This window comes from Alosa alosa, chromosome 13, assembly GCF_017589495.1.
Source record: "Alosa alosa isolate M-15738 ecotype Scorff River chromosome 13, AALO_Geno_1.1, whole genome shotgun sequence".
Taxonomy (NCBI): Eukaryota; Metazoa; Chordata; class Actinopteri; order Clupeiformes; family Clupeidae; genus Alosa; species Alosa alosa.
In genome coordinates this window covers 23,090,848-23,108,776 of record NC_063201.1, presented here as the reverse complement: position 1 = coordinate 23,108,776, position 17,929 = coordinate 23,090,848, and the positions used below count along the sequence as shown (strand labels likewise).

At 43.0% G+C, this 17,929-nt stretch overlaps 1 protein-coding gene across 1 annotated transcript in view; it reads left to right on the top strand.

Annotated features, from left to right (window-relative positions):
• Nucleotides 1-17,929, top strand: part of cicb (capicua transcriptional repressor b) — an 81,411-nt gene that overhangs the window by 48,960 nt on the left and 14,522 nt on the right. The window contains exons 7-14 of the mRNA XM_048261922.1: nucleotides 863-1,019; nucleotides 1,447-1,558; nucleotides 1,753-1,935; nucleotides 2,025-2,157; nucleotides 9,360-9,550; nucleotides 9,765-9,903; nucleotides 12,131-12,228; nucleotides 16,443-17,301. Coding sequence (XP_048117879.1) covers nucleotides 863-1,019; nucleotides 1,447-1,558; nucleotides 1,753-1,935; nucleotides 2,025-2,157; nucleotides 9,360-9,550; nucleotides 9,765-9,903; nucleotides 12,131-12,228; nucleotides 16,443-17,301 — 1,872 coding nt within the window. The remainder of the gene's footprint in view (nucleotides 1-862; nucleotides 1,020-1,446; nucleotides 1,559-1,752; nucleotides 1,936-2,024; nucleotides 2,158-9,359; nucleotides 9,551-9,764; nucleotides 9,904-12,130; nucleotides 12,229-16,442; nucleotides 17,302-17,929) is intronic.

The following is a 17,929-nucleotide window of genomic DNA, read 5'->3' as shown; positions in this document are numbered from 1 at the left end:
ATCTGTAAAAATGTCTCATGCATCCATGCCTAAATTCTGCTTACTGCACATTAATTATAGGGTAATATATTATAATATAATATCCTGCAGGAATGGCATTTTTTAACAGGCACTGCACTAGTTATAATAAAAGATGTTGAACTTTAAAGTCTGTAATGTTGGTTTGGCTCTTCATTGATTCACTCATCTGCCAAAATTGTTTTTTAAAATATGTTAATAGCAAAAATGGATGCATGCGATTCATTTGGATTAATTAGTATGTAATTAGTATGTAATTAATTAGATACATTTTTTGAATCGCTTGACAGCCCTAGTGAAAACATAAAAGTTTTATGTAGTTTCATGTAGCCGTGGCCTACTGGTTAGGGCTTCGAACTTGGTTGCCGGTTCAATCCCCGACCAGTAGGAACGGCTGAAGTGCCCTTAAGCAAGGCACCTAACCCCTCACTGCTCCCCGAGCGCTGCTGTAGCAGGCAACTCCCTGCGTTGGGATTAGTGTGTGCTTCACCTCATTGTGTGTTCACTGTGTGCTGAGTGTGTTTCACTAATTCACGGATTGGGATAAATGCAGAGACAAAATTTTCCTCATGGGATCAAAAGAGTATATACTTATACTTACTTATGGTTATGGTTACGGATTTAGCAGACGCCTTTGTCCAAAGCGAATATACTTATACGTATATTCTTTCATCCACACGACATGGACATTCCTATGTATGAAAGTAAAGAAAAAGAGACCTGCTCCACAGTGACATACAAGTTGTCTACAGCTGTACTGAAGTACACTGAAAACATGTCTGCTATAATGGAAACATGTCTGTTATACTGAAAACATGTCTGCTATAATGAAAATATATTTCAGAGTTTCAGGGCGGGGTTGTTCAGCTGAAGGAGAGCAGCGATGGTGCTCCTCAGACCACCACCGCCGTGGAGCCCCAGAACCCCGACCCCCGCGAGCGGGACCGGGACGGCGAGCGCGAGAGACCTGACAGCGAGACCGAGAGCGATGTGGATGACCCGTAAGTGTGTGTGTGTGTGTGTGTGTGAACCTGAGAGAGCCTGCATTCAAATTGCTGACCAGTCTCAGGAGAGTGTAGCCTGTTTCAGCACCACCGGAGTCGGATCTGTACGGAACTGAACACATACACACACACACACACACACACACACACACACACACACACACACACACACACACACACACACACAGACACACAGAAATTGTTGAGGCTACCAAATTTAGTCAAATACAATTTTATATTTTTCAGTGCCTGCTACACATGCAAATCCGCTGCTTGACAGAACTGTTCTGGCTTACTGTCACCAGGTGTGACTCAGATGAGGCCCTTGCCTATATTAAATGAACTTTAAGGAACTTATATTAAAGGAACTTTTTGGGAAACCAGAGTTAGATAAGAGGATTCATGCTTTTCGCCCCCCCCCCAGGTTCTTCCCGGGGGTCATGCCAGACCCCCCCATGTCTGTGTCCCCGGTGAAGAGGAGGACACAGTCCCTCAGCGCCCTGCCCAAAGATGGGGACAAAAACAGCCCAGGGAAGGTACAGATCATACACACACGGACACATACGGACACATGCAAACACACAGACACTCACACACACACACGGACACACACACACACACCAATTGATGTCAATTTGGTTCCAAATGAAAATTTAACTAGAGCCTAGCTTGAAAAATAGCCCCCCCCAACACACACACACACACACACTCTCCTCTCTCTGTCCACCAGAGGGAGAAAGACCACATCCGCAGGCCGATGAATGCCTTCATGATCTTCAGTAAGCGGCACCGGGCGCTCGTGCACCAGCGGCACCCCAACCAGGACAACCGCACCGTCAGCAAGATCCTGGGCGAGTGGTGGTACGCGCTTGGCCCCAAGGAGAAACAGAAGTACCACGACCTAGCCTTTCAGGTACACACACACACACACACACACATACACATATATACCACACACCACACATACCACACACACACACGCATAACCCCTCTTCTGTGCAGGTTAAGGAGGCCCACTTTAAGGCGCACCCCGACTGGAAGTGGTGCAACAAAGACAGGAAGAAGTCCAGCTCTGAGGGGCGTGGCTTGGGCGGGGCCAAAGACGTCAGGGAGAGGAGCATGTCCGAGACCACCGGTATGAGCCCACCAATCACAGCTCTCCTCTCACACAGAACCAGCCCCCCCACACACACGCTCACTTAGCAAAGACTGACTGTGGAACAATATACATGAAAATCGTACTCACACACACATTCACACTACATTCGCGCTCACACACACACACTCACTCACACACTAGGCCTTTTCACACAGAGATCACGCTAAATTTGCGGGAAGAGTAGACGTCTTTTTGGCGCAACATGTGTCTGAAAACAAGGTGAATATTTGCCGGCCTGCTGATCTGTTCACATGATGCGGCATTTTGGGGAGCCAGGAGGCAGGATCAGCTAGCAAATTAAAATGTGACGTGCAACAGGGGGCGTGTAGGTCTGACACATGAGGGAGCTAGTGAGTCGGCGAATCCAGAGTCGTGTGTATATATATATATACCGCCGGAAAAATGTTCAGGCTTTCCAAAAGTCCTTGAAGTTGTGGCTTGCACGACTCCGAAGGCCAGGCCACACACGTGAAACACCTCTCTGCTCTTATTCAGACTCATCTCGCTGCGCTTATTGAGAATTTTGATCGCTATTTCCCAACAGAGAGGTATGACATTCTGAATGATAAAAGGTGGATCCAAAATCCCTTCAAATTTGAGAGTCCAGAGTCTTTGCTTGAGTTGACGCTTAGTCCTGCAGAAGAAACTGAGTTGTTGCAGCTCACCTGCGATCGCACTCTGTAAAGATGCTATGGATCTGTGACCTTATCATCATTCTGGATAAGCATTTCGTCAGAATATCCTGTCCTCAGTAGGGCCAGTATTTCAATGCTTATTCCTTTCACTACTACATATATGTGCGAATTGGGATTATCTGTGCTCACAAAAATGATAACAAAGCACAGAAATAGACTGAATGCTGCGCCTGATATGCGTGTTGTGCTCTCCTCCTGCACCCCGGACTGGAACGCACTACAAATACGCAGACAGGCCCACCTATCCGATTAGCAAGGTTGAAATGTTATTAAAGCCATGTTTTGTATTTGTAATCTTTTTGCAATTCTTTTATTGATTATTTTGTTCCAATATTGATGGTTCAATTGAATATTGAGAAGGAAAAAAAAATGGGCTAGCCAACGTTTTTTTTTAAAAATAGCCTACATTCATTAATGTTCAATAATGGTCAATTATTGTGGTGCGCCTAACTTTTTTATTTAGGTGCACCAGCACAAAATTTAGGTGCACCCAAATGTTTCATCGCGGCACCTTTAACGTCACAATTTAAGGTCCCCTTTTTATTGCTCTCCATATACATTCCGTGTCTGAGCGTGTCAGAGCATGGACCAGGAATGACAGTATTGATTTGATTTGGGGCCTTCACCACCTTGACAACATCAGTAATATTGAATACTGTGATCATTTACATCAGTGTCCAATGTTATTACAGTGGTGGTGTGTAGGTCTAATCTAGTGCCTGTCACTTTAAGAGGAACGTCAAAGTAGCTTTCGTTCTCATGGTTTTAGGCTAGAGGAAAATAGTCGCGCATCATCCAAGGATATATGGATGCAATTCATTATGTTTTCTATGTCATTTGATAAAATAAATGTTCAAAAAACTAACAAGTCAAAGAAAATATGTATGGGATCATAGAAGAAATAAGTGTCTTGCAATGTTAATTTCTATGATTTTGTTGAAATCACTATATTAATGATAGACATGACACGTGAGCCCAGAGTTTCCGTTAGAAAAAAATGGTGCCGGTCAAGAGGTTTCGTTTTCCGGACATTTTGATGATATGCTGGTCAAATATCCTATTATCCCTTCTTAATTAGTCAAATTGAGGAAAACTGGAGACGGGCTATGTAGCTTAAAGAATGCATTATTGCATTGAATGGGTATTGCGATACTTTTGCAGTATTGGTGCACCATGCACCACTAGTCAAAGTAGAACAACCGCTTAGTTCGTGGAGATGAGCGTGTGTGACAGCAGATGCGAGTAAACTCTAGGCGCTCAACCTTATGACATTAGGTGCACCAGTAGATGGATAGATAGATAGATAGATAGATAGATAGATACTTTATTGATCCCCAGGGGAAATTCAAGGTCTCAGCAGCATACATACAAGACAAACACATTCAGTGCGACCCAGGAAAAAATTTTAGTCGCACCCTTACAAATTTTGGCCGCATTTGCGACCAAATTGGTCGCACTCTGGAGCCCTGCTTGTGACTTTTAAAATATGGGTCCAGTGTTTCCGCTAGATTTTTTTTTAACAGTGGCGGCGGCACTAATAATAATAAACTCTGACTAGTTTTAGGCTACTTATTGTTAAATTGCAATGTGAGCGGCAGCCAGCAGGGGAGGATACGTCGGCAGGATTATTATGACCGCTGCACAGCGAAGCGGCGGTCATATAGGTTTAGTCAGATTTTTTTATTTATTTATTTATTTTTTTCTTTTTCGCATGCCCAAATTTCCGTCAATGATTCCCGGGACACTGAAAGACCGGGGTACACGAAACTTGGTGGACATGTAACCCCACATGGATAGCATGGAACCATCGTTTTTCGTTTTGATCTGTAGCCCCTCCGCTGAATTGGACCCCCGAAAGGAGGGTAGGGCAGACACAGTTTTCTGTGAATATCTCAAAACCGTAGGGTTTAGGAGGACCATTTTTTTTTTTGTATGTTGATCTCAAGGGGCCATGTCAACCCATTCCATAACCACTCATTTCATGTATAGCGCCACCTAGTTAAAAAAAAAAAAAAAATAAAAATGAGGTGGTGTAATTGAAGGTATCTGTGACCTAACATAGTCAAAACTGCACAAAATTGGAAGTGTAGGATCATTATGACACCCTATGTATGCACGCCAAGTTTTGTGGAATTCCGTTCATGGGGGGCCACACAATAAATTAATTTATGTTACTATACACCAACTGGCCTGTAGGTGGCCGGAGACAGTTTTCTGTGAATATCTCGAGAACCGTAGGGCCTAGGAGGTCCACCTTTTTTGTATGTTGGTCTTAAGGGGGCATGTCAACCCATCCCATTACCACTTATTTCATGTATTAAGGTTTTGCACCTACGTCATAATGTCATGTGACCGTTTTTTTACAACTAGAGTGGTAGGCAAGAATGGTAGGCAAGGCACTGCAGAGAGTGGTAGGCAAGCCTACAGCAGTCGGGTTGCATAGGCTACACATAGTTACAAATAGCTTCAAAATTTAAATTTTAATATCAAATATTGACCGGGATGCCGACCACTTGTGTAGGCCCTAACAGTTGGTTTTACAATAAGAAGCAAAAGGCTACTGAACGCACCGTTATAGCCTACCTGTCCCTCGTGGTTGTGGAGGATGATCATTAGCAGCTGTTAAGTCTTTTATTCTCAAGATAGCCTAATGGTGTAGCCTACTGTCTACTTAAGACGTAGGCTAAAATACAACTATCTACAGTCATCCAAAATGAATTGCCAGAGATAGGCTATGAAGGAAAAAGTGCAGCATTTTAAACATGGCAAGATTATTTTTTGCGAACAGTTTGTTCTAATTTGTCTCGTGAAATTAGGTGCTTGTGGACATCAATCACCTATCTTCTGTCCTTCTATTTCAAGTTATCATGAGTGTCATTTGATTATATAAATCACAACAAATGCTAATGAAAACAGAATAGGCTTATGTGCTATAGGCTAAGGTCATTTAGGCTAACTCCCGTATGTCAAAATAAACTGATTTGATCCTAATTGTTTAGTGATCACACACAACAACTTAACACAGCAACCTCAAACACCACTGTTGAAGCTAGGCTACTGTTTCAGTCATGTAAGAAATAAGCAGTTTATGAATTATTTTTACCCGTTTAATCAAGTCCACATGACCAAAATAACAACATATTTAAAGGCTGAGCTAGCATAACAGCCTAATATAGGCTTATGCTGCAATGGATAACTAATAAAAAAGTTTCATACAATTACTGAACTTTATCACTCACATTCTGAGTTTTTCTGGGTGGTTATATATCCATGCAGATCGTCTTCGAATAAGCCATCGCTGTTATATGATATAATATGTTACAGGATTCATGACTAACGCCATTAATGTTATGATGCTGACTGACGCTGGCTATAACAGTAGGCTACCGTTTTAACGTCTGCTGAGTCTACTGCCTACCAAAACCTGTCGCTGTTCAGTTGAAGTTAAATGATCAAATATTGTTTGATTTTGTGTCAGCTTTCAGAAGGAAGACATGTTCCTTTCTGGTCAAATTTCACAGCTTCTAAGAAAGGCTATCGTCTTCGTGTAAACCGAGTTTTGAACAGTAAAAGTTAGGCTACCATTAGGCTACATGCAGGTTCTCCCATAACGTTATCGATACAGATCAATGCACCAAATCAGGGCGATTTTAGCGAAACAACGTTCCTGTTACAGGCTATCAAATATTGAACAATGGGTTCAATGGGTTCAACTTGTCCCTTGCCTACCAGCTGGATGTAAACAAAGCTATAGAACCTAGAATATGTCACATGAAAAACGTTAATAGCGCCACCTAGTTAAAAATTAAAAAGCAAAAAATGAGGTGTTTTCATCTCAATATCTCTGGCTGACAAGGTCAAAACTGCACGAAATTAAAAGAGTAGGATCATTATGACACCCTCTGAATGCATGCCAAGTTTTGTGTACTTTTCGTTCATGGGGGCCTTACAATAAAATAATTTATGTGTACATTTAGTGGCGTACACCAACAAGGATTCCCGGACACTGAAAGACCGGGGTACACAAAACTTGGTGAGCATGTACCCCCCCATGGATAGCATGGAACCGTCATTTTTCGTTTTCATCTGCAGCCCCCCGCTGGACTGGACCCCCGAAAGGAGGGTAGGGCAGACACAGTTCTCTGTGAATCTTTTATGGTATGTTGGTCTCAAGGGCCCACATCAACCTGGCTCATAATCACTCATTTGTGATTTGCCCCGGTAAAAAATGAAAATCAGTAGGATTAAAAAGAAAGCCAAAATAAATATTCATCATCATCATCATGGCTGCATTTTCAGTATTGGCGAGAAGTAGTCGTTTGTCCACTAGATGGCGATCGTTGCAGTGAGGCGTAATTTTGTTGGAAGTTAAAAGTGGGTTGGGAAAAACAATGGGCGCTTCATACAAGGACTGTAATTTACCGCAGAGCGAACATCTAATAAGGATAGGGGCGATGTTCACATGAAGTGTAATTCCCATTTCTTCTTGAAGCGAAATAAATCTAAGGATGTTTCTCGGACATGCTTGGTTTTTACTGCAGGTACGTTAATCTTGTAATATCAATAAGGACCTAGGTAATGTTACTGTTAGCGTTGGTTGAGTGATGGAGGCATTTGATTGATTGCATTTGTAGAAAACTATAAATGCGGTTATACCAAGCAAATTGATAGCAGCACTGTTTGTATCTTTCGACTGTCATTTATTGCACGTGCTACAAAATCATTCTGTGCAATGGAAGATTTACCAACGTTACACCGGTCTGATACAGTTTTGCCTATACATGCGTGAGACTGAGGCGCCTGTTTATTTTGTTTTAAGTCGTGCGTGCAGGGTGTGAGAGGGGGAATCGATGTGCTTTGATTACAGCTTGGTAGTTGTAGTCTGTGAAATTAAAAAAGCACGTGTGTGTGAAGTATCAAACAATGACACCTTCATTTCATTATGGCTGCTTTAGCAAAATACCTTAAGCTACTGTGTAGTGGGTCCCATTTAGAAGTGGCTACTTCATTCGCGCTTTCCTTGACTCATGGAGCTGCGTGAATGTTATTACAACTTTTCGCCACGATATGACAGTTTAAGTCCGCTTGATACTGTAAAGGCGTAAGCCATTGGTTTCAAAGGAGATTTTATTTGTGTCGCCAGCATAGCCTATTGACAATTTATGTTGTCAATAGGCCTACCTTATAATCCTACCTGTAGCTTAGGGAAGCTAACAACTTTCTATTAGGATCTAGTTTGTTAGTTACCGCTTTGTCATAACTCCCTGATGCATTTTTGCATTTAGAATAGCCAGAGCGTGTATATCTCAATCGGAAAATTAAACAATATCGGGTGCCTATGGACTAGGCTGGGTGAACCCAGCCTGATCTGCCCGCTATTTATTTTTGATTTCTTAAAAGATTGAGCTTGGTCTGATGAAAGCCAGACTAGCCATGGACCTCAGTTAAACAATGCAAGGGAACATGAATCAGCCTATATTTGCACTAACAATAACGGACAAAAGCTTTTCAACTTTGGCCCGTTAAAATGTGTATGAACAGTCTAGCGGCCGATTTCATCAAGGCCCATTTGGACATGTCAGTTATTTGCACCACTGGTTAGATGTAAAACAGCATTTCGTTTCAGACTAGGCTACTGTTACTTAATTTGTGCATTAACAATAACGTTTCAGACTACTGTTACTTAATTTGTGCATTGACAATAAAGTATTACATGAACTAAAGATGACTAAAATCTTATGTAGAAGAAGAAACATTCACAAAAAATCCATCCATCCAAAAAATGACCTTTGTTTTTTTTGATAGCTGTTGAAAACGGCATGGAACTGACAGAGATGTTTTTGTTTATAAATACATAAAAAATAAATAAATAAATAAATAACATTATGCTGATACCTTTTGCTTTTCCCAAATACAATGTAGCCTACAGGTGTAAGTGACCTTTCATCAATCCAGTTGCAATGGATGAACTGTGATGAACTGCCCTACTTGTGATTGTTTAGAGATTTTAAAGGTTTTATAACAATTCTACATCTTCTTTGGCTATTCTACAATCTATTCACCTTTTCAGCACCAGTAGGGTACTTTCTGTGCAGCCGCACACACACACTCAGGCATGCCAAACAAGCATACACAAAAGTTTCAAGAGTGGGGGATGGAGTAAAATATGGAGACAAATTGAAGTGTGATTTATTTTCGCGGAACGGATGTACAGGACTGAGCGGCGGTCATATTTTGTACCGCTATGCGGTACATCTAGTTAAAAAAGCAACTGCAACTACATTGTGCGTCTGCCCTGATTCTGATACCGTGGGGGAATTAATTAAACCGTGGCGGGCCGCCATGCTGAAATAAACGTAGAGGAAACACTGGGGTCCCCTGAAAAAAAGTTTGGGAAACACTGGTCTAACCTATAGATGAAAAGTGTGTGTTGGGTCCGTAACCTGCCGCCTGTAATCTGTTTTCGTTCTGTTTGTCCCTCAGAGCCTCCATCTGTCTCACTGGGAATGGACCTGAAAGGGGTGGGGTCTGGGATGGTGGGTGTGGTCGATCGTACTGGAGGGGAGGGGCCTGTAAGTCAGCTGACCCGCCCTCGTGCTTTTTCCCAGAGTGCTGTGCACACCCTGGAACGCAGTGAGCGGGGAAACACACAGGCCCTGGCTGAACTGGCACAGGTGTGTGTGTGTGTATGTGTGTGTATATATATGTATATATATATATATATATGTGTTTGTGTCTCTGTCTGTGTGTTTCTCTCCATGTGTGTGTGTGTGTGGTGTTTCTCTTCTCATATCTGTGTGTGTGTGTGTGTGTGTGTGTGTTTCTCTTCTCATATATGTGTGTGTGTGTGTTTCTCTTCATATCTGTGTGTGTGTATGTGTGCATTAGATGTGTGCTGATGGGGGTCCCCAGCTGTCGGGGCGACTGGGTCCCCTCTCTCGTGCCCAGCGTGGGGTCAGTGAGGACATGACCAGCGACGAGGAGCGCATGGTCATCTGTGAGGAGGAGGGCGACGACGACGTCATCGGTTAGGACACACACACACACACACACGCACACAAAATGGACGTTAGGGTATGTACGTGTGTGTGTAATGTTTCTGTCATCAGTCAAGACACCTTCACACACAATGGTATATATGTGATTATATTGGTGTCATGTAGATTATGTATGTTTGGTATGTGCAAATTGTGTGTGTTCGTGCAGTGGCGGAGCCAGAATTATTTTATAGGGGTGGCTAGGCAGAGACCATTACTCACATAGGGGTGGCAACAGAAACCAAAAACATCTAGATGTTTTTTTTTTTTTTTTTTTTTTGCCTCCAAAATCAGCGTGACCTGATGGCAGTAGGCCTACCACCATTCACACCAATGACGTGGTTAATAAATCCATAAATGTAAATATTAATGAACATAGATCATCTTAATTTGTTCCCAGTGACTTAAATGGATGCATTTAACTTAAATGTACCCAACCTAGAGGGTCCAACTAGACAAGAGAAGTCCATTAGTGTCTCATTTCCCCTATGATATGAAGATGAGAGTTGTGTGTGTGTACGATACAATACGATACAACTTTATTTGTGTGTGTGAGAGAGAGAGAGAGAGAGAGAGAGAGAGACCCTTGGCTATGTACATGTCTTTCAGGGGCACCAATATGGGCGATAATCAACATTTCACATTAGTGTTGCGCAGGTCGGCTGATGACCCGACGGTGCCTCGCGGGTTGACCCAAAGTGTCAGGATTTGGAGGGTTAGCTTAGCATGGCATTTGGCCGCCGACATTTTTCAAAACATGGCGTTACATGGTTGCAACTTCCGGCACCAGTTTGTACATGCTGATTGGTAGATGACCGCTCCAGAGAGAGAGGCAGAGAGAGAGGCAGAGAGAGAGGCAGAGAGAGAGGCTTAGGCTACTTTGTTTAAGTCCAGACGTTTTCCATTGTAATAGACAGTTTAACATAGCGTAGACTGTTTCCCATTGTGATAGGCAGTTTAACATAGCCTAGACTGTTTCCTATTGTAATAGGCAGTTTAACATAGCCTAGACTGTTTTAGACAAGGCTACATTGACTGCATACTCATTTCTTAGCCTACATAGATGTCTTGAAGTAAAGTAACATTATAATGGCTACATGATATTGATGCAACCACTTTAGGCCTACTTATCGTTAAAATTAGGAATTTGCGGGACGGGTCGGGTTCGGGACGCATATATTGTGGGCGGATTGGATCTCCAAAATGGGTCGGGCGGGCGTGGGTTATAAAAACTCAGACCCACGCATCACTTTTACGCATCGACTAATGATAATTATAAACCATGAACCAACAAGTTGTATTCTGCGGTTAGATGGGCCAAAGTGATTTACAAAGTCATCACAAAGCCAAGTTAAGCGACTTTGATCTTCTTGACTCCACACTTAGAACTCCCAAGTTGCTCAATCGACTGTCATCCATTGTTGCTCTCCAGTATGACTTAATGAGTATCGTTTGGGTTTTATTCGATACCGGTGCTAAAAAGGGTTCTCCAATGTTTTCTCAGTTAGCCTTTTAAAATTATATCAGATTAACAAACAGAATGTGCCTTTGGAACATTGGATGGATGGTTGCTGATAATGGGCAATGTTGTTCTTTTGATCAGTAGTGTACATATTTCTGTTTTTACAAGCAAACTTTTAGCAGGATCTTCAAATTCATTGTGATGCTATATAGGCCTCATGCGAATGAGAGATGAATGTCATGATGTAGTTCGGAACACACTGTGAAACAAAACAGAAGTTTTCACATTAGGCTACAACTTTGCTGATAACATTTCAAATAGATGCCCGTTAGTGCATTTTTGTGTAAACTAGGCTGTTGATGTTTCATAGCCTTTTGCTTGTGTGTATTCCTAGACAGCTCGTGATGTCAACTTTCAACTTTGTCATACTAGCCTACATCGAAGTGTTTATGTTCGTTAACTGCATAAGATGAGGTGCTATCAGAGCAAGACGTTAGAGATGGCTCATGACGTCCATTAAAAAAAAAAAAAAAAAAAACCGGAGATTTAAGTGGCACCGAAATGATGGCCATCCCGTGGCTTTGTGTGTGTGTGTGTGTGTTGGCTGTGAGGGTCGGAGGCATTAGTGATACACTATTTATATGTACTCATATTTGACTATGAAGACTAATGATACACTATTTATATGTTATGATATTTGTCTATGAAGACTAATGATGACTAACTACTCTGTCTCTCTGTCTCCACACACAAAGAGGATCCGTACCCTGCCAGTTCTATAGACCTGAAGTGTAAGGAGCGGGTCACAGACAGCGACAGTGAGAATGGATCAGGAGATGAAGGAGAACGCAAGGTAGACATAAACACACACACGCACACGCAAGCATGCACACACATACACATAAACACGTGCCCTCACACACAAACACACACATAAACACCCCTACACACACACACACTTGGGATGCATCGGTACACATCGGTATATTACTGAACCCAACGATACGGCCACTACAGCTCAATACGCTCATACACGCACATTAGACATTCATAGAACCCCTCCGAAGAACCAACACCTCCAGAGAACCAGTGCATGGGCCCTCTCACCTTTGCAGCCTATCAGAACCAGTGCATGAGCCCTCTCACCTCTGCAGCCTATCAGAACCAGTGCATGGGCCCTCTCACCTCTGCAGCCTATCAGAACCTCCCTGCTAATGTAGCAAAGATTTGATAGGTTGATGCGGTCAGTATGCAAATGAGTTCGAGAAACATCTGGACTGCTCCAACGTGAATGGTGAGCTTACCAAGACAGAGAAATAAATTTTGAAGAGGCGTCGCCGTCTTTCACATCAACTATGAAGGAACATTTAGGATTTCGGTACAAACTGAAAACTGTAAAGTTTAAGCAAACAAGGTAGACCTACAGCCCACAAGCATTACTTTCCTAATGCAGTCAACTGGAGAGAACGCTTCTAACATGATGTCGCTATCGCCCAGCCATATCCATTGCCAGAAGCCTAGTGCAACGTTGCTTGTCAACAACAATTTGGGATTAAAATAAACAAAAGAAACTCTTGTTCGCTGCCAAGACGCGTCTGCCAAATGTATGTGAAACTAAACTTCGGATGGATCTGCTTTTAAGTTTAATGGGTTCCTCCAGCCCATTCTTTCCATGTTTCATGGAAATCGGCCTGTAACTTGCCGTCATCCTTATAGATAGATAAATGAACAATACCACACCAAAAACGTGCTTAAAGGTTAAAAACCTAGTCTAAGACTAAGTAATGTCACATGGTTTTAAAGGTTCTAATGGTGCATTCATGGCACCAGGGAATGACAAGGATGGCCCCCCCGTGATTACTTTGGTTTTCCCACTGCAAGTGTTCATGTGCTTTGCCGTCGGAATGTTTGACAAACACGAATGCCACAACAAAGGTTAAAACATACGCTCACTAATCCTAAATAAACAACTTTATCTGCTTAAAGTATTGTGTAAGACGCTTGTGAAAGAAAGATATGCAGCTTTCAAGTGACAAAAATGGCAAATTCCCAAGTTCACATTAAAACTAGTGCTGTCCGTTAAATGCGTTATTAACGGCGTAAACGGAAACCTGTTTTAACGGCGTCAATTTTTTTGGAGAGCTAAACGTGCTTATAGTGAACTTACTAAATCTTGAAACAAACATGAATAAAAGGCACAAAATAAGGTTGGTGTAAGAGTTATCTGTGTGTTTATGGGATTAATGTGACCATGTTCCTATGTTTTGCTCTCTCCAGTTTACTAACAGGAGTGTCACGAATGTATTGATAGGCACAGTCAAACTGCCCGTGGCTGACTAATTAAGTTCAGCAAGCTTAACTTAATGTCATAACATCAACTAAACATAAGTCACACATTCATTCTATCACTTGTAATATGAACGTAGCCTATTTTCTACAACTAGGTGAGATAATTGGCTATACTGAAGTTCCACAGTTAGCTAGCTAGCAAGCTAACCGTTTTGCAAGGGATATTATGGTAAATGTACATGCTAAATTTGTATAATACATGGGGTATTGCAAACGAATAAGGTTGGTAATGTACATCGTTTCGACATGAGTAAGTTACATAAACACAATTCTTCATAACTGCCGCGTTAGTAAAATGATTGAATGTCCTGTGAATTAATAACTACATGTAACGTCAACGTGTGATTACTAGCTGTCTTTCAATGATATAATGTTAACATGTTTTCCGCTAAAATGGGGCGTGATGCAGATCAGTTAGTAGGCTACGTAAAGGCATGCTGCACACACTTGGTTGGGCTAACGAGCCGGCCAAAGAGTAGTAGCCTAGGGTGACACATTAGTTATGTGCCGCCAAAGATTTTTTTCACCGTCACTTGTTATGTTATCAACATTCCTCTTTGGCTGCTACTATTTGCGATGCACTCTGCTTTCGACATTCATTTACATTAGATTCCATTCTTTTCAATACAACTCCGCACACCAGCATCGCACTTTGCAGCCGTGTAATCATGATTCAGTTATATTTGGTCGCTGCTCCATAAAATCCATTGTTCATCCAGTGTTTGCCTGTTAAAACTTCGGCGTTGATGTGTGTGGCAAGTGACAGTGCACCATAGACTGTAGGCCTAAAAAATGGCAATGCACTCATGTTGAAAAGTTCCTTATTTTCAACTGAACTCAAAGGTAATGAATATAGTATGAATATAATATTTTCTGTTTGTTATGCCCTTTATAATGTGTGTAGGCCTACATTTTGTGCATGCACTTCTGCAGTAGCATTTATTTCAGTTTATATCAGCTATATTTCCGAAGAATATAGTGTTGCCTCAGGTCTGCTGCACATCTTTTGAAATTTGATTTGAAATAATCAAATAGACCTATGTCTTAAAGTTCAGTTAATAAAGTAACTTGCTTTGCTTTCATTTGAATCCCAATCAAGATAAACAATAATTGCTTTATTGTTAATATGGGCTCCTGGAAAGTTCAGAAATGCAAAATAATAGAATTTTAATCATATGATAAAATATGTGATTAATCATGATTAACTATAGGAATTAGTTTTAATCGTTTGACAGCACTAATTAAAACTGTTGGACATGAAAGGCCACATGGACTACAAACAAACTACAACAAGACGAAAAAAGTGATGGCGAGCCACTAACTGGGCAACTCTGTTAGCAAAACCTAGCCCCAGTTTCCGACCTCTGACTCACCTAGCGTTCATGGGCATCGAAAAAACCTTTTTCCCAGTGAAAACCATGGTGAAAACGTCATCATTCCGCATCATTCACGTCTCATAAGGTAAGGGTTAGTTACTGATTCTCCCTCTCACAGAGAATGCCTTGCCAGTCCGTGGATGTAAAAAAGAATTGCCTTTAATCATCGCACTGCAATTCACGCAACTTGTAGGCTGTAGTTACCCTGAGCAAGGGCTGTAGTTACCCTGAGCAAGGGCTGTAGTTACCCGGAGCAAGGGCTGTAGGCTTTAAGAAATAAGAAGCCACTTCAGATAATCTACAACATCTTCTGCCTTTTTGGGTGAGATTAGGTCAATAGTGAAAAAACATTGCCATGTTTTATCTAGTGATACACAGATCGGCCAGTCTTTTTAAAACCATCCACTTTTTGCCTATAAGAGGTTTCAAAATTTGAGAGATATGCTGGTGTCACCAGCGTCTCCTCTCCTCTTCTTCAGAGGGTGTTTGCTGAACACAGACACACATAGACACACACACACACACTCTCACGTCTCCTCTCTCCTCTGCTGCAGAGGGTGTTTGCTAGACACACAGACACACTCTGACGTCTCTCTTCTCTGCTGCAGAGGGTGTTTGCTGGACACACACACACACTCACACACACACACACACACTCTCTGACGTCTCTCTTCTCTGCTGCAGAGGGTGTTTGCTGGACACACACACACATACCAGTGTTTCCCATACATTGACTAATCTGTGGCGGGGCGCCACAAAATAAAAATCGGCCGCCTCAGATCAATATTCTATGTTTAATTTAAATTAAATATAAGGTCAAATCTTTGCATTGCCATTGAGCTGCACTTTTTACACACGCAGCCTTTCCTTGCCCCGCCCCGCTCTCTCTCGTAGCCTGCTGCCACTCCTCTGCATGTGCATTTAACAAAATATTCACGATTGTTGAAGGATTGTTGTTGCCACATAGAAGCATTGCATAGAAGACGTCTGGCTAAATTGCTATTAAATCCGCTTAGCATCGTGACAAATTTGTTCAAAACTGCTGCATTGAAGTGAACTCTGCTAAGGTCTTATCACAACATAGTAGGCTACATTGAAGAGACTAAACTAAGTTAAGTTATGAAATCAAGCAGTATCTCAAAGCTAACGTTAGAATACTGTTTGGATGTCGAATTTGGCATGCTTAGCCTACTTACTGCTGCTTGTCAATTTCGTTGAAGGGCTCATTTTATTGAATCTGACACTGAATGTTCCCCCCTCCAAATTGAATCCAATTCTGTGGGAAACACTGCATACACACACACACACACACACACTCACTGATGTCTCTTCTCTGCTGCAGAGGGTGTTTGCTGGTGTGATCTGCTCCTCCACCCATCATGGGCGAAGCATTTCTCTCTCTGCCTACCCTTCGCGGCGCTATGGCGACGGAGAGGCAGCGAGCGCAGAGCGGAAGAGGAAGAGAGGAGCAGAGGGAGGAGAGGGAGAGCGGAAGGAGGGATGCACCGACGGAGGAGAGGAAGGGGGTGGGGCCATGCTATTCCCTGGGGCTGGGCCTGTGAGTTTGGGGGTTTGTCTGCCGTCACGGGGGGCATCAACCGTGGTGACGAGCGTTGTGCGTCCAGTAGTCAGCACCCCCAAAGCCCCTCCTGCCACACAGTTCCTTATTGGACCAGCATCTGGGGGGGGAGGAGCTGGGTACTCCTCCTCCTCCTCATCGACCAATCCCATGGCTGCGGGGGCGGTCCCTGGAGGACTGGTGACCAATCTGGTAGTGGGAGGGCCCTTTTCATCTCAGCCTGCTGTGCAGCTCATAAACCCCTCCCTTCAGGGCTCCGCCCACTCCCAGAGTAACGGCCCCGCCCCTCTGTCCCTTCTGCCGGCCTCTCTGGTTCCCCCTGCTGCAGGAAAAGCGCTGGTGCAGGCTTCTCTGGCGCCCCCTGCCTTCACGCAGACGCTGGCGCAGGCCTCTCTAGCGCCCCCTGCTCTCACGCAGGTGCAGTACATCCTCCCCACTCTACCCACCTCCAACCCCAAGAGCCCCTCCCCTCAGCTGCCCGTCCAGCCAACCAGCGTCTTCACCCTGCCCTCAGCCCCGCCCACACACGTTTCACTGGCCAATGGAAAACAGGCAGCGGTGGCACCATTGACGGGATATGCCTCTAGTCCTGCAGTGGGAATGGTCAGCCCTGGGACAGGAGGTGAGACACACACACACACACACACACAGAGGCATGAACATACAAAAACTCTCTTTGAATTAAAAGTGAAAGCAGATTTCTACAAAGTAATGCTAATTATGTAAAAATATTTAATGTAGAATAAGTGGATTGCATAAATATTTACCCCCCTTAAAGTGACTGACCTAACTCAACAGTGGTCCAGCCAATTGGTGCATATTTAGTCTCATATTTAGTGAAATGGAGATCCCCTGAGGGCCGTGAATGTGTATAGTACAGTAGTATAAAGACACCATGTGTGGAAGGTCCAGTCACTGGTCAATCTGTATTCCTGGTTCCACCATGAAGACAAAAGAACACTCTAAGCAACTCAGAAAATGTTGAAATGCATTAGTGAGGTGATGGATACAAAACAATTTCAAGTTATTAAACACCCCCTGGAGTTGGATGGAAACATGCTTAATGAACGCCCCCTGGAGTTGGATGGAAACATGCTTATTGAACACCCCCTGGAGTTGGACGGAAACATGCTTATTGAACACCCGCTGGAGTTGGACGGAAACTTGCTTATTGAGCGCCCGCTGGAGTTGGACGGAAACATGCTTATTGAGCGCCCCCTGGAGTTGGATGGAAACATGCTTATTGAACA